This window comes from Pleurodeles waltl, chromosome 8 (genome assembly GCF_031143425.1).
Source record: "Pleurodeles waltl isolate 20211129_DDA chromosome 8, aPleWal1.hap1.20221129, whole genome shotgun sequence".
Classification (NCBI taxonomy): domain Eukaryota; kingdom Metazoa; phylum Chordata; class Amphibia; order Caudata; family Salamandridae; genus Pleurodeles; species Pleurodeles waltl.
The window spans coordinates 720,136,839-720,164,730 of NC_090447.1; the positions used below are offsets into that span (position 1 = coordinate 720,136,839).

The 27,892-nt window shown below is 41.2% G+C and overlaps 1 protein-coding gene across 12 annotated transcripts in view; it reads right to left on the bottom strand.

Annotated features, from left to right (window-relative positions):
* The window catches only part of ST3GAL6 (ST3 beta-galactoside alpha-2,3-sialyltransferase 6), a 502,129-nt gene that overhangs the window by 108,243 nt on the left and 365,994 nt on the right, over window positions 1-27,892 (bottom strand). For 11 of the 12 annotated variants that reach the window (XM_069204903.1, XM_069204900.1, XM_069204906.1 and 8 more), the window contains one exon: window positions 18,045-18,105. The exons of the other annotated variant lie outside the window; for it this stretch is intronic. In XM_069204903.1, coding sequence (XP_069061004.1) covers window positions 18,045-18,105 — 61 coding nt within the window. The remainder of the gene's footprint in view (window positions 1-18,044; window positions 18,106-27,892) is intronic. 12 annotated transcript variants of the gene reach the window in all.

The window sequence follows — 27,892 nt, forward strand, 5'->3', positions numbered from 1 at the left end:
TTTTTTTTAACAATGGTGCTCCTTCCCAGGTGTCCTTTTGCAAGGCGATTGCTAAACCTTGCAATCTTAAGGTGCCAGCCGATAGTAAGTCTGTTTGGAACTGTAAGGCATGTAATTGGGAAGTACAAGCTCCCTTAACCCTGAAGGAGGTTAGAGCTCAGCACAGAAGGACCTTGAAGTTGGGAAATATAGCTCATGGGAACAAGGCAGCCTATGGTCAGCCGCTTTGTTATGCTCTGATAAATGTTCGCTCACTCCCTAAGCATCCCCAGGACCTATTATAGATTAGATAGACCCCTGAGTCGGGGAGGAGGCCTGGCAATCATTTGCAGGGCCGTTTTCACATGCACTTGGACTGGTATCCCCTCAAACATGTGAAATGATGGCCTTTAAGTTTTCTCAGAATAATCATACTTTTTTTGGAGGGCTTACTGATTTATCGACCGCCTGGACCTCTTGCAAATTTTTTTCAAACCTGGAAGAATTTGCTGGAACCTATGGTCATGTCCTCTAAGGCAATCATATTAGGAGATTTTAATATCCACTTTGATGAGACCTGCAATCCAGTGGTTATGGAATTTTTAGATCTCATGGTAGCCCTGGATTGGACCTCAGAGTTTCTGCAGCTACCCATATAGCGGGTCACATATGAGATGGGGTTTTTGCTCGTACTGAGGTACAGTTGGTACTAACTAATACCCAGCTCAGCTGGGCTGATCATCATCTCTTGAGTTTTAAAATTGTTACTACTCATCCCCTCCCTCTGTATAAAACTAAAAGCAAAGTAATTAGACCATGGAAACAGATTAAATTGGAAGAACTGGCACCTGCCTTAGAAGAGGGATGGGATAGGGCTAATAAACTGTCTCTGCCAAACAGCTTTTATCAAGGTGTTGAAACTGCAATGATTCAACTGGCTCCCCCTAAGACTCTCGGGCCCTGTAGCCAGAAGAAGCCTAGTCAACCTTGGTTCACTAGTGAACTTAAATTTCTCCAGAGAAACTATCGGAAACAGGAGCGACGGTGGAAATTGAATCCCGTCCCAGAGGAAAGGGACCTATTGAAGTCTACTCTTAAAATCTATAAAGCGGCGCGTTTTAAGGCTAAATCTAACTTTTACACTGCTAAAGTTAAGGAGGCATTGAATGCCCCTAGAGAACTTTTTAAAGTGATCAAGGCAATATCTACTCCCTCTAGGCCATCCGAATTGGAAAACTCCCAGGAGTTTTGTGATAAGGTAGCCAGGCACTTCGAGAACAAAATCCTTCAAATTCATTTCAATTTTATTCCTCATGAGGCTCCTAGGGAACAATCTTTCACGGTGTTCCCAGATCCTAAAGCTAGCTGTAAAGTTCTATCTGATTTCCAAATCCCGACTCAGGATAGCATCAGAAAATTGATTCTCGATATTAAGTCAGCTTCCTCTCTGGACCCTTGCCCCTCTTCCATCTTTCAATTGGCCCAAGACCTTATGGCTCGGGCATAAGTTCAGATTTTTCAGGAGGTCCTCAATTCCGGGATTTATCCCGCTTTATGGAAGGAGACTATAGTTAGCCCCCTGAAAAAGAAGCCAGATGGGGATAGCCAGGACCTAGACAATCTACGGCCAATCGCTCTTCTTCCTTTTTTGGCAAAGATTTTGGAGAAAGTCATGAATAAGGAGCTAGTAGAATATCTAGCAGAAGTTGGAGGCCTAGATTCCTCTCAACATGGTTTTAGAAAGGTGCATAGTACGGAGACCACTCATTTCATCCTCTGACTCCATTCGGAGATTAGCAGATGAAGGGCAAGGGGTCTTTTTAGTTTTATTGGATTTATCGGCGGCGTTGATACCCTCTCTCCACAAGTAGGAATTAGAGAGCGAGCTCTTAAACTTTTGGAATCTTTTTTGACTAACAGATGGACCTCTGTTAGTGTGGTGAATTTAGATCTACACCTTATTTATTACCCTGCGAGACTCCGCAGGGATCTTCACTGAGTCCTACCCTGTTTAATGTGTATGTTGCCCCGTTGGCAAATTTGATTAGATCCTTTGGATTTATCCCCACCTCCTATGGGGATGATACACAGTTAATCATCCCAGTTAATAAGAACTGGGAGGAGGTGGCGGATCGTTTCAATAACTGCATGAATGTTGCCAAAACTGAAATTCTTTGTTTCGGGTCAGGAAACAAGCAATGGGATCCACGCTGGTGGCCGACAGATTGTGGTACCCTTCCAATCCCTACTACTGTTAGCAAGAATTTGGGAATCATTTTTGATGATCATTTATCTTTTAAAAGTCAGGTGAATCACACTGTAAAGACATGCCTATGGCTCATTAAAATGCTAAGGTAAGTTTTTCCTTATCTTCAATATGAATGGAGAGTCTCTGCTACCTTAGCTCTGGTTATGTCCAAAATAGTCTATTGCAATGCCCTTTTTCTTAACCTGGACAAAGCCTCGATGAATAAGTTACAATTGGTCCAGAACTCGGCTGCTAGAGCTGTCCTTAATCTTTCTCGCTGGGTTTCAGTTAGTGGGAGCCTTAGACAACTACATTGGCTCCCGGTGGCTCAGCATATTATTTTTAAATCGCTCTGCCTGACTTACAAAGCAGCTCACGGTATTGGTCCTCAATATCTTACCACCAGGCTTTGTTGGTATGTACCCAAGAGATATCTTAGACCATCTAAGGCCTATAAAATTCAGGTTCCTCGTACCAACAAAGCCAAATGGGATGATAAAGCTTTTACCGTGGCTGCAGCAAAATGTTGGAACTCGCTTCCTCTGAATATCAGGAAAGAACCCAGTTACCTAAGTTTTAGGAAACTGATCAAAACATGGCTCTTTCCTCGTTAGCCTCCGTTTTGGGCATCTCCCTTGTTTTCTTTTCTCTTCTCATCTGTTTCTTTTGATGGTTTTTCGGCGTTTCCTCACCTTCTATGTTTAGCGCTATGATGCTCTTCTTGAGCCGGAATGCGCTTTATAAATCTAACATACATACATGAAATTATGTCCACCATAGACGTTTATCTGCAAGTTGCCAACTTCTGCCAAGGACTGCTTTTTTAAGGTTAAGCGCACAAGCACTCCGTCCCTGTTGTAATCTCTCTTTTGGCTTTTAACCTCGCCCATGATACGCCTGTCACTTTCATAGGTTTTTGGGCTTGACTTTTAAAATCCGCTTGATTTCATTAGTGGAAGGCATGCATACATCATGCATTTTCCGGTGTTCAGCCCTCCTGGAGTGCACCCGACAACTACTTAAAACACTGCTTTATCTTTTCATTTTCCATGCAGCGCGATCGCGCTGGGTTTTACACAGGGCGATCGTGCTTTTTTTTTCTTTTTTCTTTATGTGGCAAGAAAAGTCAGTTGAGGAGTTTACAACTCTAATAGCTCTAACACGAGCAAATGCAAGACCCGTTGCATTGCAAAAGCTTTTTTTTTTTTTTTAGCATCCCTCTTTATTTAGACAGACATTATTTGGCAGCGAGACTCAGTATTTGTATTCTCGTTCACCTCAAGGGTGCTGTGAGTACCCTAGCATTTTCAAAAGAGTGGTGAAAAATAATCTGTCAAACTTCCAGTGTGACAGTACTTTGTTGGAGTATGTCAACACCATATTAGTTTGCAGTCCTACGGAACAACTGGAGGAGGTCCATTATTTACGACAACTGCAGTCAGCCTCAGGTCGACGAGTAGCTCCTGAAAAGAGCGGCATCTATACATTAAATGACTGAGCCAGAAACTGTTAAGGGAATGGAGAGGTTTCTTGGCCTCTGTAACAATGTGAATTTGATTACAGCACTTTCATATCACCTTTACTGGCTTCTATTAAACAGGCAGAAACTAGAAGATAATGTGGACACCAGAAATGAGGGAGACTTTCCAGAAATGGAAGGCTGAGATAACAAATGTCCCAGTTTTTGGGACTACCGACTATACCAAGGAGTTTCATCTTATTTGTCATTACAATGGTCATGTGATGACAACTATCTTTATGCCGAAATCTCTCTACAAACCCATTGCATATTTTAGTGGACAGTTGGATTCATTGACAAGGACAATATTCTTGCGAGCAAGCTCTCACTAATGCAGCCTTTACAGTACAGAAGAGCACCTCCACTGTTATGGGGGCACCTTCGACGCTCTAAGCAGAACATGTAGTCTTCGCTATAATTCAGAAGGCTAAGACTACTTTAACTACACAGTGTCGGAATATGAGGACCACAAATGTTTGAAGATTGCTGACCGCTTCACTACAGCTGCTTATGCAGACTCAAGGCCTTTGCTTAGGTATGGGGGATGATGTCTTCCCAGGGGAAACTGAGGGGCAGAATTAGAACTTAACGTGCTGTGCTCCAATATAGCCTAGGTAGGATTAGTCAATTGACTCCAGTGACAATATGGTAGCGTCATTTCTATGCTTCACTCTCCTTGTCACAATTCTAATTAATTCTAATTCTGTCATGCTGTGTCATTCTGGTTATTGCAGTACATGCTTTGCTATCTAAGATGCAGTCGATTCTTTAAAACCTTATTGAAACATATACTGCCTCTGTTTGTCATTGTGTATGTGAGACTACTGTAACTGAGAGAAACGGATGAGACCTGAGTAACCATGATTTCCCTGAGGAATCAATTATTTCATGCGCTCAGCTGCCCAATCATCCCTGCTCTTGGGTAGAGATGAGACACTGCTAGCTAGCCGGAGAAAACCCCAGATTGGGGCAACAGGTGTCACTTGAAGTGGGTTAAGACTCAGTCTCCCACACCGCATGCGATTCTGCCACTCAACTCCAGTAGTCTCATTAGAATAATGAGAACCTACATGACAAAGCAAGGAGCAGGAAAAGTCATCACAATATATTCAGATTAGAATTATGAAACTACCACTGTATATTCAAGTATTATGAGATGGAGCAGGAGAGGTTTCCTCATGTCAGACAAAATTCCTGCTAAGCATAGGAACCTTTTAGAGTCTTTAATTGAGGCACTTGCGTTACCACTGACAGTGGAGGTTGTGAAGTGTGCAGAACATACAAATAGACAGGCTTTTGTGTCACGAGGAAATGAACTAGCAGATTGGGCAGCTAAAGATGCAGCTAGGCACACACCTCTCCTGACCCATCAGGTTCGCAACATGTCCCTGTTTTAGTGGCCCAGACTGCCTCGCCATCTGAGTCTGAATCTGACACTACCACTGATAACGTCACGCCTCATTATGCTGAAACAGGGTGTTTAAAACTTCAATAGTTGGAGGAAGTGTGCTCCACCACATGAGAAACAGTTATGGGAGACTGGAGGATGCTCCCAGTCAGGGGATGACTTACTTTGTAGGCAAATATCTCCAGATAAACCAGCGATGCCTCAGGCTTTACTTATGATAGCTCTTGATCAATTGCATTTACCGCGCCACAGGCTACCCACACTGCCCTAAAGGTAGCTGGCAAGAAGCCTTGTATTCATTTATCGGACATTCGCTTGAACCCTGCAGCAAACCAAAAACCCCCAGTGATATAAATGGAACAAGAGGTGGGAAGAAGATTGTGACCGTAAAAATACCCCCTTCATCTCTGCCTTTGGACAATTTTCTACTTTTGAACAATTTTGTGAACCAGCAAAACAAATGTTATGCATTTTTGTTTTTTTTTTCCTTTTTTGTCTCTTATTACAATCACTTCTACTATTGATTTTTTTTTTTTATAGGAATGTATATTCGGTTACATCATACACCTGCAAAGAGAACTCTACTCATGCTATTGTCTTCATTAGTATTAATACCAGATTATTAGATAACGTGGTATCAGCACATGACAGATATAGGTTCAGAAAATGCTAATGAATCATTTTTCGTTAGCGCTTTAATTCCTAAAGTAACCAGATAAGGTAGGTTGAATTCAACTAAGAAAATACCCCCAGGCACAGCTTTATCTCTTTTAAATCTCTACTCTAGGTTTAAGACCTGAATGCAGCCAACACTTTAGAGTACTGCAGTTTCTAGTTAATGCCACAAAACAGGACGCTTCAGCAGAAGTTTTAAAAATCCTTACAAACAGACAGGACATTAAGGATGAAATAGCAAGAATGAAGAAAATAGGTCGTAATAACACTACAGAATGTTTACAACTGGTTTTAGATTTAGAGTTTTTAGGAGTAACATGCCAGCCCACTGAGTGCAGTAGTTATTTAGTGAATCCTTTAACCCGAGATTGTGTTTGTAGGCCAGGATTTAAAGTCACTAGATCAGTTTATGCCCATTATCAATAGCACCCTGATATTACATTTTCTCCTGTATAGTCATGTCTTCAAGGAATGAAACTGATATTAGTCCGGATGCAGTCATAACGTATTTGGGGTGACAATGTTGCGTGTTACAGTTTGATAGATAGCACAGTAAGTTCTTTGACAGTCATGAGATTAGCGTCTCTTTATGTTTCAGAGGAAACTGCGCCATCAATGTAGGCAGGAATATCAACTGCAGTGCCACAGAAGATAACACCGACATGCAGAGGGGCACCTCCAGCCCCATGGACTATTACTGAAAGTGTGGAGAACTACTGTACACTCCGCTACCACCAAACTGGAACGGTCTATGTACCATGGACACCTTGCACACTCTGTTTTGGTCATTCCTGGAGTCAATTTATCAGCGCTTCATGAAAAAAACATGAGCTGTCCAACGACTGTTAAAAGGAGACGAAATGCAGAGCATTATGGCACTACCACTTGGAATGATGTTTCCCAAGAGTACCGGTTGGTTAATGATGCACAATTGTTCTTTGTAAGTATTCTGCCATTTGTTCAGGCAAAGAAAACTGCTTGATGGTTACAGATACCTCAATGGGAACTTATGAATTCTATAAATACTACAAAAGAAGGATTTAATGCCACAAAAGACGAGCTGTGTGCTATGAGAATGATGAAAATGCAGCATTGTTATGTACTTTTTGACGACCATTTAAGGAGGGGTATGTGCGAAGATTCGGGCTACTTGTTGTACTAATGTCATAGCAAATGATGCAGACAATAAAACTGTCAGAGGCTTTATAAACTTTGCATAATCTACAGAATTAAATGGTAGATGAAGAAGGTGCCCCAAATAGTTGGCTTAGTGGGTTGTTTAGGTTTTCTTTACTACCTGTTGAAAGTGGATTATTGGTAAGGGCAGTTAAGTACCTACATGTAGCAATAGGCTACTAACCCTCACTAGGTCCAGTTAGATCTCCATAAATTAACCCGTGCTCACCCCTTAGTAGCTTGGCAAAGAGCAACAAGGCTTAACTTAGGAGACAAAGTGTGTAAAGCATTCAAATATCCCAAAACAAAATAAATAAATAAAAGGGCGAAAATAGTTTAGAAATCCAAAACAATTTATAACAATAGGAAATATATTTATCTTTAATTTGATACCAACACAAATAAAATCAGATAAGGGGAACATAAGATATGAGTTTCAAAGAATAATCGATTTTTAGCATTTATAAACTGAATGCGCCACTCGATTATCTGGTCGCACCTCCACCGGGGCAAAGTCAAAATTTGAGGCCGACCATGATGGAACCCTGCTCAGCTACAGTAAGAGGGAGATCGTGGTCAAAAGTTTACCTTCGGACTTAGTCTTTTTCTTGAAGATTTTTCAGGACGGAAATCTACGTCCGGGCCGAAGCTAAAATTGGATCAAACGTCCCTGGAGCCCTCCTCGGATATGCCGCGCGGGAAGTCCTGTTAAATTTTTACGTTCAGACTTGCTTTTTCTATGCGATGACCCTCCACAGCAAGCCGATTTCAAGTCAAAGTCATCGGACTGCCTTTCCAGGAGCCCCCGGTGTAATCCTGGAAGTTTCAGGCACCCGACATTTTCAATGGGACAAACCTGCAAGTCAGGACGGGCCGCGGTCAATGTAAGCTTGCTTGACCCACAAAGTAAGATCAGTTCCTTTATTGAGCGTTTTTCCAGAAGTTCTCCAATCTTCTCAAATTCTGGATCTTTTTCCAGAAGGTCTTTAGGAGCCCACATCTCACCCTGAGGTTCCAGAAGCTCTGAGTTGCTCCTTGAGGGTTAGGACTTTAACTCCCAGAATGCACTCGGCTCGAATCCAAAAATGACCACTGGACAGTGGTCAGTGTCTTCAGGTTTTGATGCAGGGGACTCTGGTTAGCTATTTTTTACCTGCAGCAAACAGAGAGCCCCTTCTTGAACTAACTGAAGCCAGGCAAAGTCCTTCGTGTGGTGAAGCCCAAGTATGCAGCTGGTGCAGTCCTTCAGAGTGCAGTGTCCACATGCAGGTCATGGGTCCAGCAGGGCAGTCCTTCTTCTTGTCTTTGTTCCTGGTAGGGATATGAGGTGTGGGTGCAGCTTTGTCATATTTATCCTTCCTCCTAGGGAGGAAAGCAGGGGGGTCCTCGACCAATCATCTGAGGCCACCACCCTCTTTGATGACCACTTCCTGGGAAGTGTGGTAAAAATCAATCCGAGGGAGCAACACTCCTCAACAATCCATCATGGCAGAAATTCAATCTTAGAGGTTAGGTCTGGCTGAGCCCACCCATTGCTATGGCTAAGTTCCCTTAACACACCCTCTCCTCTCTAGTCAGGGGGGCACCTGGCTGTCTGGGTTTGCCAGAAATTGGGGAGGTCCAGAGCTGCCGCAAATGTCCTTCCTTCTTTTGAAGTCCAGTTTTGTTGCTTCCTCCTATCCTGTTTTACCACCTGCCTTTGTATTCAGCACAGGCCACTACACATCTCATCAAGGCAGCCTGCCAAGGCTGCCAGAGGCTGGCCAATCAGAGAAGAGCATTGAGCTGAAACTGGTAACATTTAGGAAGAGTTCCAAAACTCTTTCTAGGTGCAAGTTATATTACATTCAACAATGGCAAGTGCTTGGATTTATTATAACATTAAGTTGATACCAAAATTGAAATATATAGCTCATTTTGAGACTTCATTAATTAGAAATACAGTCTCCAAATGTTAGCCTATAAAGTCCATTCACTACAATGGGGTAAAACTATTTTAGCTATTTTTTCTACATAAGGGCTTATAAAACATATTTTATACAGTCCCTGCTTAAAGTTGCACTGCACCCAACCCTGGGGCATCTAAGGTGCACCTTAGGGGTGACATATGTAAAAAATAAGCTAGTTTAAGACTCTAGAAGTAGTTTCATTTCTAAAGTTGAATTTGAAAATCACTTTAATTTAAAAGCAGCCAGCAAGGCAGGCCTGCCTTTAAAATGACACTGGGCACCTCAGCAGTACAGGGCACCATCAGAGTCAGGAAACCACCAGCCTAAGTGAAAAATTGGACAAAAGTTCAGGTGGCTTCTGTAATCAGCCCAGTTTTTGCACACAGTCCCCTCCCCCTCCCCCAGCCTACATGCCCAGGAGACTCAGCCCAACCCTGGGAGGGTCTTCCAAGCTTGTCAGGCGAGGAAGACAGTGAGAAAAACTGGCTGTCCTTTTGCAGGTGAAAAACTTCCACAGAAAAAAAGTTTTTTTTTGTTAGAAAAACCCTCATCCACCAGGGTTACCCCTTGGTGGCATGCTTCAACATTGGGTTTCTTAACGTTCTGCTGCAGAACTAGGCGTGCTGCGACAGATGGAATACGTGGGAGCACTATTGGTATCAGCGATGCAGATGCTAGAAAAGGATAGGAGTGCTGGGGTCTTGGTAAATTAAAATCCCCCCCCCCTCTGGATGATATTACTAATTTAATATGTCTCACAGGGGTGGTGTGATTAAAAAGGGGTGTCAGGAGGGTGGGTATATTATGTACCTGTCCTCAGTGGTCTACATGTTTCGGAGTTTACACCTAAACTCTTCAGGACCAAAGTGATCTCCCTAGTATCACTCTTTGTGCACTTTACACTAGTAGAAGTATTTTTACTATTTACTGTGGTAAGGTAATATATACCAATTAAATAACATTAAATAAATACTACCCATCAGTGTCAATGCTCTGCTGGGCAAATCTGTGGAAGAAAAGAGAAAATAGTAGACGTAAATGCATCTCTCAGGGGTGTGGTGGAGTTGTCACCATCACCCAGACAAATGGCTTCAGTACTTCATACATAAAAACGAATACAAGACGTACTACATATAGGAAACACTACAAAACACTTAAAACATGTGAGGCACCTCTAGGAAAACTCATGTGGTGCATGCGTGACCTACTTTTAGTGTTTATGCTAATTGCATCACAGGTCCTCCGGAAAGGGGGGTGTGCTTATAGTCACATGCTGTAAAATATACACAAATGAAAATGCAGTGAAGGTCAAGCTCAACAAGCGCGTTCTAATCACTGCTGGTGGTCTAGGGCATACCGAGTACTTACTTCCTCAAAGCGACACTCCCGCCTTAAAACCTAATCCTCACCTTGCTGTGGCCCGAAATAAGACCGCATTTTCTGTAGGGATCCAGTTTAAGAAATGGAGAAGTGCTCACATGACCTGCCCCCCCTCCCTCCCCCACTGGGACATTGGGCTTTAGCTCACTGGACCTCTCTTTAAGAGTGGCCTACCCCTCCTTTTCTTTTTCCCTCCTTTTACTGGGGACCCCTGTCTCCTAACTGTAGAAACTGGTCCCCAGGACGTTGGGGTAGGGGGCTGCCCTGGGCGACCACCCCCACTGGGATCAGACTCAACTCTCGGAGGCCATTGCCCAGGATACTATCTAGGGGGAGATCAGCACTGACCACCACCCTATACCAGTCAAGGATACCCTCTCTAGGTGCACTATGCCATACAGGTTTGGTGGTGACCTCATCTGGGGCTACCCTGACTCTCCTTGTCTCCCCTGGGACATACATATCTGGGGACACCAACCAGTCACTCACTATAGTGTGACTGACACATGCGTTTCAGGCCAGTGGTAGGGATCCCATTCACCTGAATGAGGTGAGAGTGCCCACTCCCATCCTCAGGGATCACCAGCTTACCATCTGGTCCTGTCGCCCAGCCCAATGCTATGAGGACCTCACCATCCGAGGAGTCCTCCTCTATGGCTACACTGGACAGCCCAGTATTAACCACCTTCTGGGAACAGGCTGCATCTCCTCTGAAGTGACCTGTTTGCTGGCAGTCAAAGCAGGCCTTGTTGTCCAAGAGCTTCTTTAACACTGGGCCTCCCTGCCTCTTCTTGTCAGAGTGGGAGCTACCTTCTCCCTTCTTAGGGGTCTGGGATATGGAGGAAGTCTCTGTGGTGGGTTTACCACCGCCCTCTCTAGGTTTTGGGGAACCTGATCCCGCCTTCTTGGAGTCTCTCCCCTGGGATTTGACAACCACTCTGGTTCTCAACCACTCATCAGGTGCCTCCCCCAGCTCTGTGGGGTCGGACAGCTTAGAGTCCACTAGTTGCTGGCGTAACCTCTCTGAGATACAGTTGATCAGGATATTCTCCCTCATGATCAAACTGTACAGCCCCTCATAAGTATGTATGTACTTTGCTACCCTGTATCTTGCTCTCTAGTGCCTTAGCTGAGGTCTCTACAAAGTCAATCCAAGATTGGGTATTGCCCTTCTGGGTGTTTCTTAACGTCATCCTATACTGCTCTGGGATGAGACCAAACTTCACTATGAGGCACTTTTTCATATTGGGATAGGACTCTGTCCCATCCTTCCTTAGGGTCAGGAGCCTATCCCTCCCAGATACTAGAATCAACTCCCAAAGAAGTGAGCCCTATTACTGAGGCTTAACTCTCCTCATCCTGGGAGCCCTCTCAAAGGCTGTGAGCCACATGTCTAGGTCATCCTCCTCTTGATAAGCAGGAACCACCACCTTGGGTAATCTGGGGCAAAACACGCCACCCATGAACATCTCAACTTCTCTGTCGCTACTACCATCTTTTTGTCCACTCCTTGCCCACTTCTTATCTAGGGCCAACGTCTCTGCCTCCCACGCTATGAGGGCTACCTGGGCCTCAAGGTCCCTCTTTCTGAGATCCAGTTCTGCTTCTTCTTGGGCTGATTCCATAGACCCTGCCCTCCCACTAGCTCTGGATGGGGCCCTAGCTGCTGAAATCACAGTTAGGCGATCATCCTCCTGGAGGTTGTAGAGGACATCTTCCCCTTCCCTTTCTACAGCTGAATCTTTCTCCACCTCTATCTGACCTATCAGGCTTCAAGGGACTTTATCATCACAGTCTTCCGAAGGTTGTTAGCAGCAGGCAATCCCCTATTTCTGGACAACACCCTAAGTTCAGCTGCAGTGAGTGTGGGTAGGCTTGGTAGATCAAGCTCCATGGTCTCCTTTAAGTTTTGTGTCACTTAAACAAAACAAACTTTGGCACCAATCGATCAGAACAATTTAGAAAAATCAAAAAAGTAATTAAAAAATAAGTCAAAGTTTGAAAAAACAAAAATACTTTTACTCTGTCAATTTAGTGGGTTTTTAACTTATTTAACTTAAAACTATAGTGTGATATTAAACACTAGTACTGGATCCCACCACTGCCCACCAAAAATGTTATAAAGTAGATTATTGGTAAGGGCAGGTAAGTACTTCCACTTAGCAATAGGCCACTAACCCTCACTAGGTTCAGTTAGGTCTCAATAACTTAACCCCAAGCTCAACCCTTGGTAGCTTGGCAACGAGCACCAAGGCTTAACTTAGGAGACAGTGTAAAGCATTCAAATATCACAAAACAGCAAAACAGTAAATAAATGAAACACCGGAAACAGTTTAAAAATCTAAAACCAATTTATAAAAATAGGAATTCAATTGGATACTTGGAACCGGAAATATGAATTTTTAAAGAATAAGGGCCACATGTAGGAAACTCCGAGATTGCGACTCGGAAATTGCGAGTCTGTCTGACTCGCAATTTCAGAGTCGCAATCCCGGATGCAGAACGGTGTCTCAGACACCGTCTGCGACTCGCTATGGGGTCGCAAAGACCCACCTCATCAATATTCATGAGGTGGGTCGCATTTTGTGCACCCATAGCGAGTCCCTGCACTCATAGGGATGGTGGCCTGCTGAAGTCAGCAGACTTCCAGGTCTGTGACGGCTTTTTAAATAAAGCAGTTTTTTTTTTCATTTTGCAGCCCATTTTCCTTAAAGGAAAACGAGTTGCAAAATGAAAAAAATACCGAAACCATTTGGTTTCAGTTTTTCAGAGTAGGCAGTGGTCCATAGGACCACTGCCTGCTCTGAAAAAATATTTTTGTCGACATTCACAAAGGGGAAGGGGTCCCATGGGGACACCTTCCCTTTTGCCAATGAGTTACCACCAGTGTGACACTGGTGGTAACTGTGAGTTGCTTTGCGATCGCAGTCACAAAGCAATTCTGAATTGCGATGCGAGTCGCAAATAGGAATGGAACACCCCTTCCTATTTGCGAGTCGCATTCCCAAAGTGCGAGTTGGTACCGACTCGGAATTTGGGAATGAGCATCGCGTTAGGCTGTTTGCATGGCGCAAACTGCGATTTTCGCAGTTTGTACAATGCAAACGGCTACCTACATCTGGCCCTAAATACTTTAGCGCTTAGAAACTGAATGCACCAGTTTGGTATTTGGTCACACCTTGACCAGGGAAAAGCCAAACTTTGAGGCCAACCGTGTTGGAGCCCTGCTCTGCTACAGCAAGCGGGAGGCCTTGGTCAAAGATTTACCTTCAGACTTAGTCTTTTTTTTTTTTTTTTAAGCATTTACATCAGTCAGGAAAACATCAGCATTAGTGAAAAATGGGGGCAAAAAGTCAGACGGCTCCAATCAGACCAGTTTTCCTACACTACCCATCTTGGATGTCAGGATTGTTGGGAGCCTTGTTTGCAGCTCTTGGGGCCCTGCTGTTGATATGTTTTGGTATTCAATTCATTTTAGCATGTTGCAGGAAGATCAGTACAAAGGTGGAGATGCTCAGGGCAATATATATCACCTGGTGCCAAGTGCAGACCAAGGTTTAGACCAAGCAGTTGAAATATAAACTAGAAGGGGGGGGGGGGGGGGGGGGGGGTTAGAGAGGAAATTAAATGTGAAGAAATTATGCTGCAGCTGACACCAGTATAAAACAATATTAAATATGTGGCGAAAGAGCAGTGTTGGCCTAAAATCTGTCCTGATGCCAGAGAGATGAAGAGTTTACCTGAAAATAGAATGCATGACCAGCAAGGTGTTAGTTAAAGGAAAACCAGTGTTTGTAAGCTTGAAGGAATTTATGGTCTTAGCACACAGGCACTTATTGTGTTGTCCCAGTAATTTAAAAACATGATTGATGAATAGAAGCAGGAGACTGAATTAGCCAATGGTACACAGAATCTGATAAGGGAACAGAACGATAAAACGTGCATGCAGATACATACACATTCAAGATCAGTGAATAGTTAGTTTGTTAAGCACTGATAGAACTGCAATAAAGAAAGTGTAAAAAAATAGGTTAAAGGTTCAAGGACACTGGTTATGTGACGTTTTGCAACAAACATGTAATGCATAAGCAACTTATATGAACTCTTGTAAAAAAAACAATACTCATGTTGCTAAATAAGTGGCTGCCTGTCAAGCAACAAATTGAGACCAGCTGTTTACCTGTCTGGAGATAGCTACTCTCCTTGACACAACAGTAAAAGCAGTGTTTGTCTTGCCGAGAGGAGTCTTGTCTTTTTCTTTATCTTAAGTTTTCCTGCAACAGATCTTATTGCTCTGCGCTGCCTGATCAGGTGGTAACAAGACCAGAAGTTTAGGCATTCAAATGGACAACAAGCTTACTTTCGGGGGACAAGTAAATGCAGTTACTTCAGCTATCTTTGGTGCCTTGATAATCATTAAAAAAATCTCAAATAAATCATCTCGAACTTGCAAAAAACAGTAGTCACCTCTATAGCGCTTTCCAAAACGGACTACTGCAACAATATGCAGCAACAACATCTGAATAAATTACCAACATTACAAAATGCTGTGGCAAGACAATTAACCGGGATCTCAAAGTTTAACTCCACAACCATGACAATAAGGAAGCTAAACTGGTTATCTGTCAGACTGCGTATCAAGTTCAAAGCACTTTGTACTGCTTATAAAGCTTTACATGATCAAGGCCCCCTTTAATGCAAAATGTTAACTGTTACAAGCCCAAAAGAAATCTCCAGTCTGCAGGCACCAAGACTTTGGCGGTATCCAGATTCAACAAAGTTCACTCGGTCAGAAGAAGCGAAAATTTTCAATCAATTACCTTTCCATATTAGATCTGCCTCCAGTCTGTCATCTTTCAGGAAAGAGCTTAAGACATGGCTTTTCAGGAATTAGATGTCACCTTTCTCGGTTTACTTAGAGCTAGTGCTAGGACGCCTTTGGGTAACTTGGGTAACTGAGCGCTCTATAAATATGTATAACATAACATTATTGGTTTCTTCTCACTAGATTTCAGTTTAATAAATTTAATTTGCTGCTGGACATCCAAATTCTAGTATATGGCACACACAGATGAGGCCCTGCTCGTGTGATAACTTTTCTGATATTGACCTTGTGCACTTCGTTTTTTCTTGTGGTCTCTAAGAGGTTCCCCGAAATACTATTTTAGTACCTTTGTTGAAATCTTTGAACTTTGTGCAGGTCATGCCTGCTATTATGCATTTCCAGTTACTCCCAGATACTCACAAACTGGCCTCTTTGATGAGACTGCGGAAGACGCTTATTTTGGGTCTCAGCCAGCCTGAATTGTCATTCTGCCTGCACTTTATAACCGCCATGAGTTTTCTTAGGATTATTTTGTAAAACGCTGGATTAGTTAGATTTAACTGTAATTCACTTTTTAGGGTAGGGTTTTTATGCATGTCTGTTTAGCTTGGGGAAAACGCTCGCCATTGGTCGGCCTGTTTGGTTTTATATTATGCACTTTATCAATGTTACGCGATTATTTATGACTGGTCTGTGTCATGTTGGGACAGTTGGAACCGTATGTAATGGATATTATCTTGTCCTATTGTTTTTATGACTGAGTTTTTAGTGGTGCTAATTATTATCAATTTTTTAAAGCACTGTCAAATTATTCTTATCAATTGTTGAAAGTTATGTGGAGTTATCTATGTTTGTGGTCTATTTTAGACCCAATAATGTTATTCTGACCAACAATTAACAATGCACTGTATGTAAATGACATTGTGTTATCAAACCATGCTTTAGTACAGTGTTGTCAAAAAAAGCACCACAAGTAACATACCACTGCTTTACCACTCACCTGCTGAACTGTTTTGGCTCATTTGCTACACTTGCTCTTTGTATTACTCTTGGATTTTTAACAATCCCTATACTTCAATAATGTAACACTTATGGCAGCATCCCCACTCTGAAAGCTGCTCCAGCACCACTGGTGGTAATACAAATGAAGACCATGAACCACAGCTGGGGAAGCATACAGAAATTTGCCCACCACAGAAAGATGTGTATGTCTATTGGTGCTGCCCTACATGCCAGTCAGCATAACTATCAGTAGAGAAGTAAGAAAGGTCTGTAGGTTCAATAAAAGCCATCTGTCGTGGGTAGTCATATCAACCATCTGATCAGGTAAGGTCAGGCATACAACTTTCAAGTATAGATGCACTCCTTCCAATGACTCTCTAAAAACCTCTTGGCTTCACCGAGGGCCAAAACTAACAGTTACTTTTAACTAGTAGCATTGCTGCATCCCTGATGCTTCAAACTTGTGAAATTAACGTTGGCCATCACAAATGGAGTCGGAAAAGAGGCATCATGCCCATCTTCTTACAACATTTATTCACCTTGTTCAGAGGTCAGCAGTTAAGCATAGGCCATTATTTTGAACATGTACAATATAAAAATGGTTTTCCTACAAAGAATTACAAAGGATGAGCTATATGTATATGATCTTTATTCGGAAGCTTTAATTGCCTGGCTGGAGAATTTCACCCCAAGTTCCCTCAGAGATAGTCTCAAAACAAATATTGTATCAATTTATGAGCTGTCTGATAGAGATGTACAACATCCTTTTGATTTAAAGGGATGTGAAATCATATCTGTGCAATAACATGAAAGATCAATGTTATGCAAACCAGCCCTTGGAATATAAATGTGTTAACAAAAAAGTTACTTACCTTCAGTAACAATTTATTTATATTCATCGATATTTATCGATATTCTAGTTGCAGATTCTTTACCTCAGAATTTCCCCCAGGCGTCAGACTGGATCCGGAGATTTTTCTTCAAGGAGTACCCTAGTGCGTTGTCAGCTGGCGTCAGTAGGTCTGGACATCCTACCATGCACTGCGGAGGTTCTTGCATATCTACTTTACTGAGTTTACCTAATGAAGTCTTCTGGACATCCTTTTCTGGCCAGTAATGTGTGATCACCTACTGCCTGGGGAAAAACTAGTTCTAAGAAATCTACTTGGTGATAAAGCACTACCTGTGGACACACCATACCAAATCAACTGGAGGCAACCCCTGATCAAAACACTGTTCTAAACAGCAACATAAGAGTAGTAGATGTAACTGCAGTTTATTGCTTTAGGAGTTTTACGAGACAGTAGCATCCTAGCTATGTAGAGGAGTTTAATTCATAAATAAAGGAAGGAGGAAATATATTTCACGGTTCCCACATTCAGGTAAACTGATCAACAGGCATACTGAGACACTGTGAGGGTTCAAGATAATGTTTATGTGATGTATATCTGAACAAACCTATAAGACTTGGCTTTGTAAATATGGATCTAAAGACGTAGTTTAGTCTCCGCGCATGCAGGGATAATTTCAGTGTTTTGTTATTGTATCGAGTTTTATAAAGTGCCAATGATCTGGCACTAAGAGCTGTCCAAGTCACTCAACTGCACTAAGGAGAAACTGTATGAGACTCAACTGGACTAGTCATTAAGCAAAAGAGCAATCACAAAACCGATATGTCAGGAAAAAGTTCAAGCATACTGAGAGACTCAGCAGCAGATGTGTTCAGGATGTCACCATGGAAGACAGTTTCAATCATGAAATGAATTCATTATTTTAACGACGTACGACTTCAGAAAAAAATAAAAACATTTCTAAACGCTTACATGGTCTTTCAAGACATGTAAGATGTTGCCATTACACAAAAATGAGAATAAAACACTTACCTAATGTTAGAGGGGAGTCCACAGTTTTTCAGTTTTGAGAATACCATTCTAAGGTACCTTTCTATAAATCAAAATCAAAATAAATCCTATTACAATAAATTACTATTCGGTAACACACAAACATAAAAGCATTTTTCATTCAGTCACATTTATAACAAGCATTGGCAAAGCCTTTATACCTTTAGGCTTTGCCAGTGCTTTTTGCCAATGCTATTCAGCACTGGCAAAAAGAGAAAAAAAATGTGTTTATAGCCGCTGGTGTGAGGCAAAAACAAATCTGAAGCGTACAGCGGCACAGCATACGTCACTACACGTGCATGCATGTCAAAAGACAAGACTGTCATTTTGTGTTGTTTTTTTTTAACTTACTGAAGGGCGACTGCTAATGTTGGTGCGGTAAATACAAAAAAATACTTTAAATGTACAAGAAACTGCATTCTGAATAATGATCAGCCCGAAAAACACTGCAGTTTTAAGGCCCACCATAATTTTTTTTTTAAACAATTTTTTTTATTTTTTAGAAAACAACAATGGTGACAGGATAGGGAGTGGGGCAACTGACGAGTGGGGAAGTCAACAAGGGAGGGAAGCAACGAAGGAGCCTGAGGTGAAGAGGGATTGATACAATTTGCAGAAACAGTGGACCAGACTTATGAACTTTACTGAAGGTGATACACAGGGCTTTGAACAGGACTGTGGACTATGGTCCCAAAGGGAATGACAACAGTATGCAGCAGCAGCAGATTTAATGAGAAACAAAGGGTTTATTCTTCCTAAGAGACCTCATCCATCCAGCTGCCTCCCTCCATTTCAGCCTTTTCCCCAACTGTCATCTGGTCGCTACTCCAGCACTATGATCTAAACACATTCAAAAGCATGACCTTAACTCATTCCACAGTCATCTAGGCGGAGATAGTTCCACTCTGCCTACATAGCTACAGTGTTCTACATTACCACACACCCTCCTCTTTTGAATAGAATACAATATTACACAATATAATAAAGTCTCACTAATGTCGACTTCACATACTAAATTTTACAAATGTACAACCAAAATTAAAAGAATGTTAAGGAACCTAAACTAGAAGATTTATGCACTTCATCTTGCTCTCAACACAAACTCTTTCAAATATGTTGGAGTTCTGATCATTCTTTGCGATTTCCTCTTTAAACCTTCTTGAGCAACTTTGTTATTCCTGAGATTTCTTTCTTCCTCGTTTTGAGGTTCATGAATCACGGATCCTTCAGTTTTCCCACTTTAAACTAATGTTTAAATTGCATATACGTCAATCCTCTTTTTTCACTGCGTTGGTAAATATTTTTAATATTTTCATGGGTTTTGAAAGTTTCACACACTTTGTTTTGACACAAAATCTCTTTATCATCACCCATTCACCAAATACATTTTTTATTGTTCTGACTGACTTCCTCTTGTCAAAATTCTCTTTGAGTAGTTCAATTTTCTTTTCTTCTCTCAGTTTCCAATCATAATTTGTTACAAATTAATTTGACTCTTCAATCAAATTGTTGACCTACCCTGGGACTACACGAGTATTTGATCTCCTATTACGGAACAATTCAAACAGAGTTCATCCTGTGGTAGAGTGTGGTGCAAATCTATACAGTTCTACTTTCTTTTCTAGTTCTTCTTCCCAATTTAAACCATTTGATTTAGCCATATGTATAGCCTCCTTTAATACTCTATTACAATGTTCTACCATTCAATTTGTCTCAGGATGAAACAATGCACATTTTTTATGGAGTATATCACAATGTCATATAAATTTCTCCATTTCACGTGATACCAGTTGTACTCCATTATCAGTTAAGATTGTCTGTGGTAAACCCTCCCTCGCAAACAACCCTCTTAGAAACTGAATTACATGTTTGGTCTCTAATCCTTTCGTAATATATGTTTCAGGCCATCTAGAATAAATGTCAATTAGCTCAATAACGCACTGTTCGTGATCTTCCCCATATATTGGCCCTAATATATCTAAGGCTATTTCTTGCCATGGAGACGTAGGACGTTCTCTAATGACCATTAGTTGTGTCCTGGGTTTGATTGGTTTTTCACTAAGAGAACATTGAATATAATCTCTTACAATTCTTTCAATCTGAATGCCCGTTCCAGGCCACCAGTATGCCATTCTGAGGCTTCCCTTAGTTTTCGATATACCCTTATGTCCTTCATGAGCTAAGTTTATCAGTTTGTGAGTTAAAGACCAAGGAGGTATTAGTCTGGTTCCTCTTTACAATAGCCCTTCATTATCAGACAGTTCATCTCTAGCATCCCAGAAATTCTTCATCGCTTCAGTTTTTTATGTCTCATAGACCACCCTGCCTTTATTACTGATTCAACTTTTTGGCGTAATGTATTTGCTTTTAATCTAGCCAACCACTCTTTTCTCGAAACTACTGAAATATCCATTCCACAAAAAATCTCCTTTTCAAAGTCATTTTTTTCATCAACTTCTTCCTGTTCATTACGTATTGGCACTAGCCTAGACAAAGAATCTGCAATGGTGTTTTCAACCACAGGAATAGATTTATTCGTAAGGTCAAATTCTTGGAGTAACCCAACCCATTTGGCAATTCTAATAGAGACTTCATCTGTTCCCTTTTTCTTGAAAATTTCACAAAACGGTTTATGGTCTGTTCTGACTTCAAACCTATTTCCCCATAGAATTTTTTTTAGTCTTCTTGTGGCCCAACAAACAGCAAGTGCCTCTATTTCAATTACTGATTAGCTGGTTTATGTTTCTTTCATGCTTCTTGACAAAAACAAAATTGTTCTTTGAGAACGCCCTTCCCCTTGATGTAGCACTGCACCCAAACCCTTTAAACTGGCATCAGTGGTAAGAATAGATTTCTCCCTTGGATTAAAACTTTTTAAACTGGGGGCAAGACTCAATTTTTCTTTTAATTCTTGAAACTCTGTTCACAGTCTGTGTCCCAGGAAAATTCAACTTGTTTGATAAATTTGTTACAATATCCAAAAACACCAAGGAACTTCATTAGTTCCTCTTTACTGCCTGGTGAGTTCATTCTCTGTATTGCCCTAACTAGGTCCTCTTCGGGAAAAACATATTTTCCTGTAATAGTATGTACCAGATAATCAATTGCATTGTTACTGAATTTATCTTTTTCCATTTTAATAGTTAAATTGTGCTTGTTCAGCCTTCCCAGCATTTGTCTTACTCTCAAGTTGTGTTCTTCCTTGTTTTTCCCAAAGACTAAAATGTCATCTTGGTAGATATTTACTCCATCCAGCACCTTTAAAACCCTTTCTAAGGCTCTCTGGAAAACAGAAGCCGCAGACACTAATATAAATAGCAATCGAATTAATCTAAAGGTACCAAACGGAGTAATAAACACTGTAAGATCTCGTGACTCTTCATATAACTCAATTTGATGATATGCCGAGGTTAAGTCAATACTTGAAAAAACCTTGGCACCTTCAAGTAATAGCAACATGTCTGTGATATTAGGAGGCGGATACTTGTCAATTACTACATTATTATGCAACTCTTAAATCGATGCACAAACGGGTGCTCCCATTGGTTTTCTTTGCTACCACTATTGGTGCCAACCACTCTGTACCTTCTACCTCTTCAATAATTCCTTCAGACATAAGTCTTTCAAACTCCTGTTTAACTTCTTCTCTGATGGAAACTGGAATACTGAGAAGTTTACCTACTACAGGTTTTGCTTCTGGTATTAAACAGATATTGTGTGAATAACCTGTTAAGCATCCTAACTTGTTTTTCTAAACACATTGTGAAACTTTTGTTGTAAGTCATGCAGGAATTCATCATGATCAGGGTTCTTCCTTCTGAACCACAGGAAAATCTTTCAACGCAATGGGAGGTACCCTTTTGTGATCTAATATAACACCCAAATCACGTTGGTGGAACCAGCTTAATACACTGTCTCCTCACTTGGACACGTATATATTTACATCTATATGCCTTAGAGCATATTCGACCTTCCTTTCAAAGTACCCAAGTGAATCAATAGGTTTTCCTTCGTGACCATGCAGCCTCATATCAGGACTATGAATTTTCATTAGTGTCTTTAATTTATCTTCATAGAAATTCCTTGAGATTATTGTGATTTTCGCTCTAGAATCAAACAACACTCTAGAACCTTCTCCATTCACTCTTATTACATCATCAAGCATGTTCTTCGTCACTTCCCCTATTTGAAGAACAATTTGTCCACATTAATAATCATTAAGAATCATTCTCGTCTGCTTCATATTCATTGTCAATTTCTAATATCTTCTTATCTGGCTTGTTTCTCTTATTGCAAACTATGGCAAAATTAACCCTCTTCTTGCATAAATGCTTTTATTTGTACTTTCTTTTTTCTGAATTGTATTCACTATTTTAACCATTTTCCAATTCTTTTTCCCCTTACTTATAATCTCAGCACATTCCAGGGAGTGTTCTATGGTCTTTGCTACTACTAAAACCTTATCAAAAGTCGGTTCATCCTTTTTTCTGTAATTCTTCTTTTATACTTTCTTTGTTACATACTAACATGAACTGGTGCCTTATTCTCTCTTCTATTAATCCTGAACATTTGCATGAAGAGGCTAACGTAAGTCAGTAACATAATCCTCAACTGATTCTCCTTCTTTCTGGCACCACTTCCCAAAATGGTATCGTTCTAATATGGTGCTAACTTAAGGAAGACAATGTTTATCCAGTTTCATAATGCATAATTCATACTCATTAAGATCTTCTGCTTCTATACCTGTAATTTCTGGTAGGTGGCCAAAGACCTCTTGTCCTTCTGGCCCCTAACAATGTAATAAATGTTGTCTTTCTTTCTGCACTGAAATTCACACCACACACTTTAGAGTATCTTTCAAAAATGATCTTCCATTTATGCCATCTTACAGGTGGCCCACCTGGGTTATTCAGAAAGGAGGTGCTGTAACATTTGGCATGACTGAACAGTTAGCAATTGACAGAGAAAAAAAAATTAACATTACTGACAAATTACCATTATGTGCATGAGAGAAAGTATCCTGAAAAGACATTGATGTTAATTTAACATGAAAGTATATAACTTTAAATATATATATAAAATAATATACTACTCAAAGCTATGAAGATGCTATATTCAATTAAACTTCACCAATGAAAACAAAATAATTTGTTCTGAGCTTCAAAATTATTTCTAAACTGAAAATGTAGTTATTGTTCTTCTTCTTTTGTTTTTAAAGTTTAATATTTGAGTTTCTAAAAGACCTATGTACTTGTAAGCCAAGATGCGTCCCAGTAATCTCAGCTGTTACCTCAATCGAGAAACAATAACGAGAAAGGATGACTGTTGCTAAGGACTTTTCGTTGACCATGTCTCCATGACTGAGCTGCAGCGCGTGTGTTCCTGGATACAGATAGTTGTTAGGCAGCTTTCGTCTATTAGGGCTTATGTTGAAGAGCGTGGGAGCATGCCCTTCAGGACACTGACTTTCTTGAATTGAAGTGAGCAGGAAGAGGCGCGAGTCTTAGTTATCACAATCATGTGATGGCAAAAGGCATTCTCGTGGTGAGAAGCGCACGTGTCTGGTAGGTAATTATTCCAGTACGCTCAACTATGAAAAGGAAACATGGTGTAGCTGGGCAACTTGTACTTGGGTATGAATTTGAACCACGCTCGGATTGCTTGAATTGGAGCACCCCAGTAGCGACCAACATTAATTATGAGGGAAAAAAAAAGTCCGGCTTTAATACACTCCAGATATGTACCATGTCAAACGCTTGGGCCCGGGACACACTCCTCAATACTTCTCAAATGCAAACACGGAAACAAGCACTTTACAGACGAGAAGCGCTGGCTTACCTCCCAAAAAAATGGCAGCGCTGTACAAATGCCTCTAGAAATGTTGTCAAACAACATCTTTTGAAACTGAGAGAGACAGAGAGACTGTAGATATGCGCTCCTGCAGTTGTTGAGGTCTCTGAAGTTGCCAGTCCATAGTATCCTACGCTCCTCGCCAATGTGGCACCTGATCCCAAAGGAAATGACAAGAGTAGGCAGCAGCAGACTTAAGTAGAAAGAAGGGTATTCTTCCTAAGAGACATCATCCATCCAGCCATCTCTCTCTATTTCAGCCTTTCCCATCTGGTCGCTACTCCAGCACTATGATCTAAAGACATTCAAAGCATGACCTCAACACATTCCACAGCCAAGTAGGCAGAGACAGCTCCACTCTGCCTATATCTCTCTCTATTTCAGCCTTTCCCATCTGGTCGCTACTCCAGCACTATGATCTAAAGACATTCCAAAGCATGACCTCAACACATTCGACAGCCAAGTAGGCAGAGATAACTCCACTCTGCCTATATAGCTACAGCGTTATACATTACCACAATGACTCTTTCTGAAACAAAAAGGCAGTATACAGCATGAGAATCAGAGTAAAATCTGGAGTGGGGTAAGGCTAACTTAGCCGCAGCCTCCTGAATACCCGCTAGCATTTCATAAGGTCGGCTAAGCCCCCGAGGAACAATGCATTACAGGAATCTAGACAGCTCATTATAGCACTAAGAAACACTAACGGCCGCGTTTCCACTGAAAAACAAAACAAACTTTCCGAAGCAATCTTATTAGGCCAAACCAGGTAGAAGAAAGCTTATTCACATGTGCTGAGAGAGGACGATCAAAATCAACTTGAACTCCCAGATTAAACACAGATGCTGCATGTTCAGGCCTCACTGTCTGCTAGCGGCTAGAAACTTAAAAGTAATAGCGGAGCTGGTCTACCACCGAGAAACATACACATTTTAAAAATGTTTGACAGAAAATTATCCCAAAAGAAGTGAAATGAAGAACAAGATAGATGCGAGTGGACATCAGTAATAGGGTGGAAAATAAATATAACAGATACAAGGGAAAAAAAATTGTTTTGCTTTGAATCATGTCATTGCTTGTGAGAAAGTTGTAGCTCTTTGTGTATAAATAATATATATAACATCCATAATAACAGTTATAATATTATTAAATATAGTTGTTATACAATACATTTTTATATAAATGGATCCTTCTGAGGTGCTTGGCCACTTTCTAAAATATATTTTGCTTTTTCGCAAAACCCATGGTCCGGATTGAAGAAAAATATGTACGTTTACACAACAATCACTCTGAGTTTATAATTAAATGCGCATGTAATTTTGATGTGCTGCGAGGCGCCCTCTTTCTGAAATAATAACTGAAACTTAAGCCTACTGTGTCCGTTCAAAAAGGGAGGAAGTGGCTTCACTGTTTGCATTTACATAAATAGCAGCAGACGTCCATTGAATGGCCTTGATTATTAAATCACTCACAGCACAACGGAAGTAATCACATGTCTGAACATTCCGTGGGTGCAACGTTTGATAAAGACACAAATACATCGTCTTCTGTCATAAGTGAAATACTGTTTCCCTTGGGGACTGATTCAAAGGTGTTAAACACCACATATATTAACAAAGTGAGAAGTCAAAAATATGCAGCGTATTATATCGATTAAACAGCTAAAAATATTGTATAATGACAAATTGCACATGGCACTTGTACACAATGCACTTATTAGGAATTTGATAAACCGGTTCTCCAAACTGAAACGTGAAAGCGGACCAACAAGTGTGATAACGCACGTGAATGGAAGTGTAAGGACAGCATAACAAGTAAATATACATAAGCATGGCTGCAACTGTATATTCACTCACAAAGTAATGATGCTATGCTATTTCATCTGTTTATTATGAAGCATTTTAGAGGATAGTTTTGTTATATTTCTTTTCGCCGCTGTTGTTCTATTGTGTTTATGTTTCACTTTGCACCACTGTTTATATCCCAAGTGCTATGTGTTCACCTTGTATTCTCAGCAAGCATTTTGTATATTGATGCTGTACTATATTTATTTATAAATTTATATTGAATCAATACTGTGTGACTGCTGTACTGTGTAGTTAGATTGACTTTTCTTTGTAATTCTTTAATTGTGTATTGCTTGTGGCTCCCCTTCCGTCTTTTAGTAAAACCCTTTGGGACACTGTTAATAGGAGTAACCCATACACCCCAAAGGGTGTATGGGTTACTCCTATTACTCTTGTTATACAGCATTTTAGATATGCATAATATTTTTGGCTGAAAGTGAGGCTATGGTTAATTTATGTTCTAGTGAACTAAATTCTGGTAAATCCTCTAAAGTGGCTAAGAATGGTGATGTAGTGTGTTCGGGTTGCAGGCAGCAAAATAATTGGATTTTGAGCAGCTCAAAGTCCTCCAGCAATACACAGAATATCTTGAGCACCAAGTAGTGCAATGCACCTTGTGTTTCAGTCAGTGAAGCCTTTCAATGAAATTGTCTGTGGTAAAAGTGTCCCAGATCACAATGGAGTTTGAGTAGTTAATCTCCTGCTCCACCCCATAGCATGAAGAGCTTTGTTCCACACTACCACTGTTTTAGCTGCCAGAGTCCACTCGTGGCAGCCGCCCCCACAAAAGTAATGCGGTTTATTCCCTGCTGAACGTTCACTGTTGCAGACTGGGCCTGACTTGCTCTCGAAAAGTCAGTGGTTTATTAACAATAAATGCGGGATGAAGTTGGAGATCAGTCAGCCACCCCATGACCCTCATCATATAGCGATTTACAACACTTAGCCAAACTAACAGCAGGGGTCCTATTATTCCAAAAGGTTTATTATTTGGTTATCAATGTTTTTAAAAACTGCAGTGCACCTTATGCGGAATGTTCTAGAGCAGGGTTCTGCAAAGTCGGTCCTGGAGAGCCGGGTCCATGCCAGATTTTTGGTATATCCACATTTGCAAAAATGTACATTTCTGAAACATCTTTTTTCTAAATGTGGCTATGCTAAAAACCTGGCATGGACCCGGCTCTCCAGGACCGACTTTGCAGAACCCTGTTCTACAGTATGTACAATAGCTGAGTGAGGCCGACCATTTAAAAGAGGGTGACTTCTAAACAGTGATATCTAGAGCTTTGCTCAATGTGCAAGTTGTTTCCCAATACTCACCTGTAGGAAGCTGGGTTCTGGTTGCAGTACCTCCCCCTACACTTTTTGCCAGGTCCCCAATAACAGTCTTTCTTCCCTAAAACATGACATCTGGTCACTTGATCCCTAAGTGGCCAGGGCCCTTAGCACATCTGTAAGTCCCTAGCAAATGGTACCCCTGGTACCTAAAGCATGGGTACTGAAGAGGGGCCCTAAAAGCTGCAGCACAACTTGTGCCACTATAAGGGACCCAGCACCAACCTCATGCAGACTGCCATTGCAGGCTACGTGACAAGGTAATCCCTAAAAGTGAAAACACAACATAGCACACAACCCATGTGCCATGTCCCTTAAACACTGCATGTACTATGTGTTAGACACCCCTACAGCAGGCCTTACAGTCGTAAGGAAGGGTGCATTATATTACATGTGTGGGCATATCTGCAAGAGCAGATATGCCCTGCTGTCTTTGTTGATTCTTAGACACAGTAAGTGTACAGTGAAGCCATTTTAAATACATGTGCTGGACAAAGGTCCATACACGTTCCCCGGATACATGGCTTCACTGAAACTAGGGATGTCTGGTATCAAAATTTCATATTAATAAACCCTCACTGATGCTAGTAATGGATTTATTAATACATGCACCCTTAGAGCACCTTAGAGGTGCCCCCTGAAAACCTACCAACTGCTGGTGGGCTCACTGACTAGTTCTAACCAGTGTGCCACCAGCAGACGAGAATCTGACTCCCAAGGATGACAGCCTTTGTACTCTGACAGGGGTCTTAACACACCCCTCCCAACGGAGGACCTGCAAATCTGTATTCCAAGACA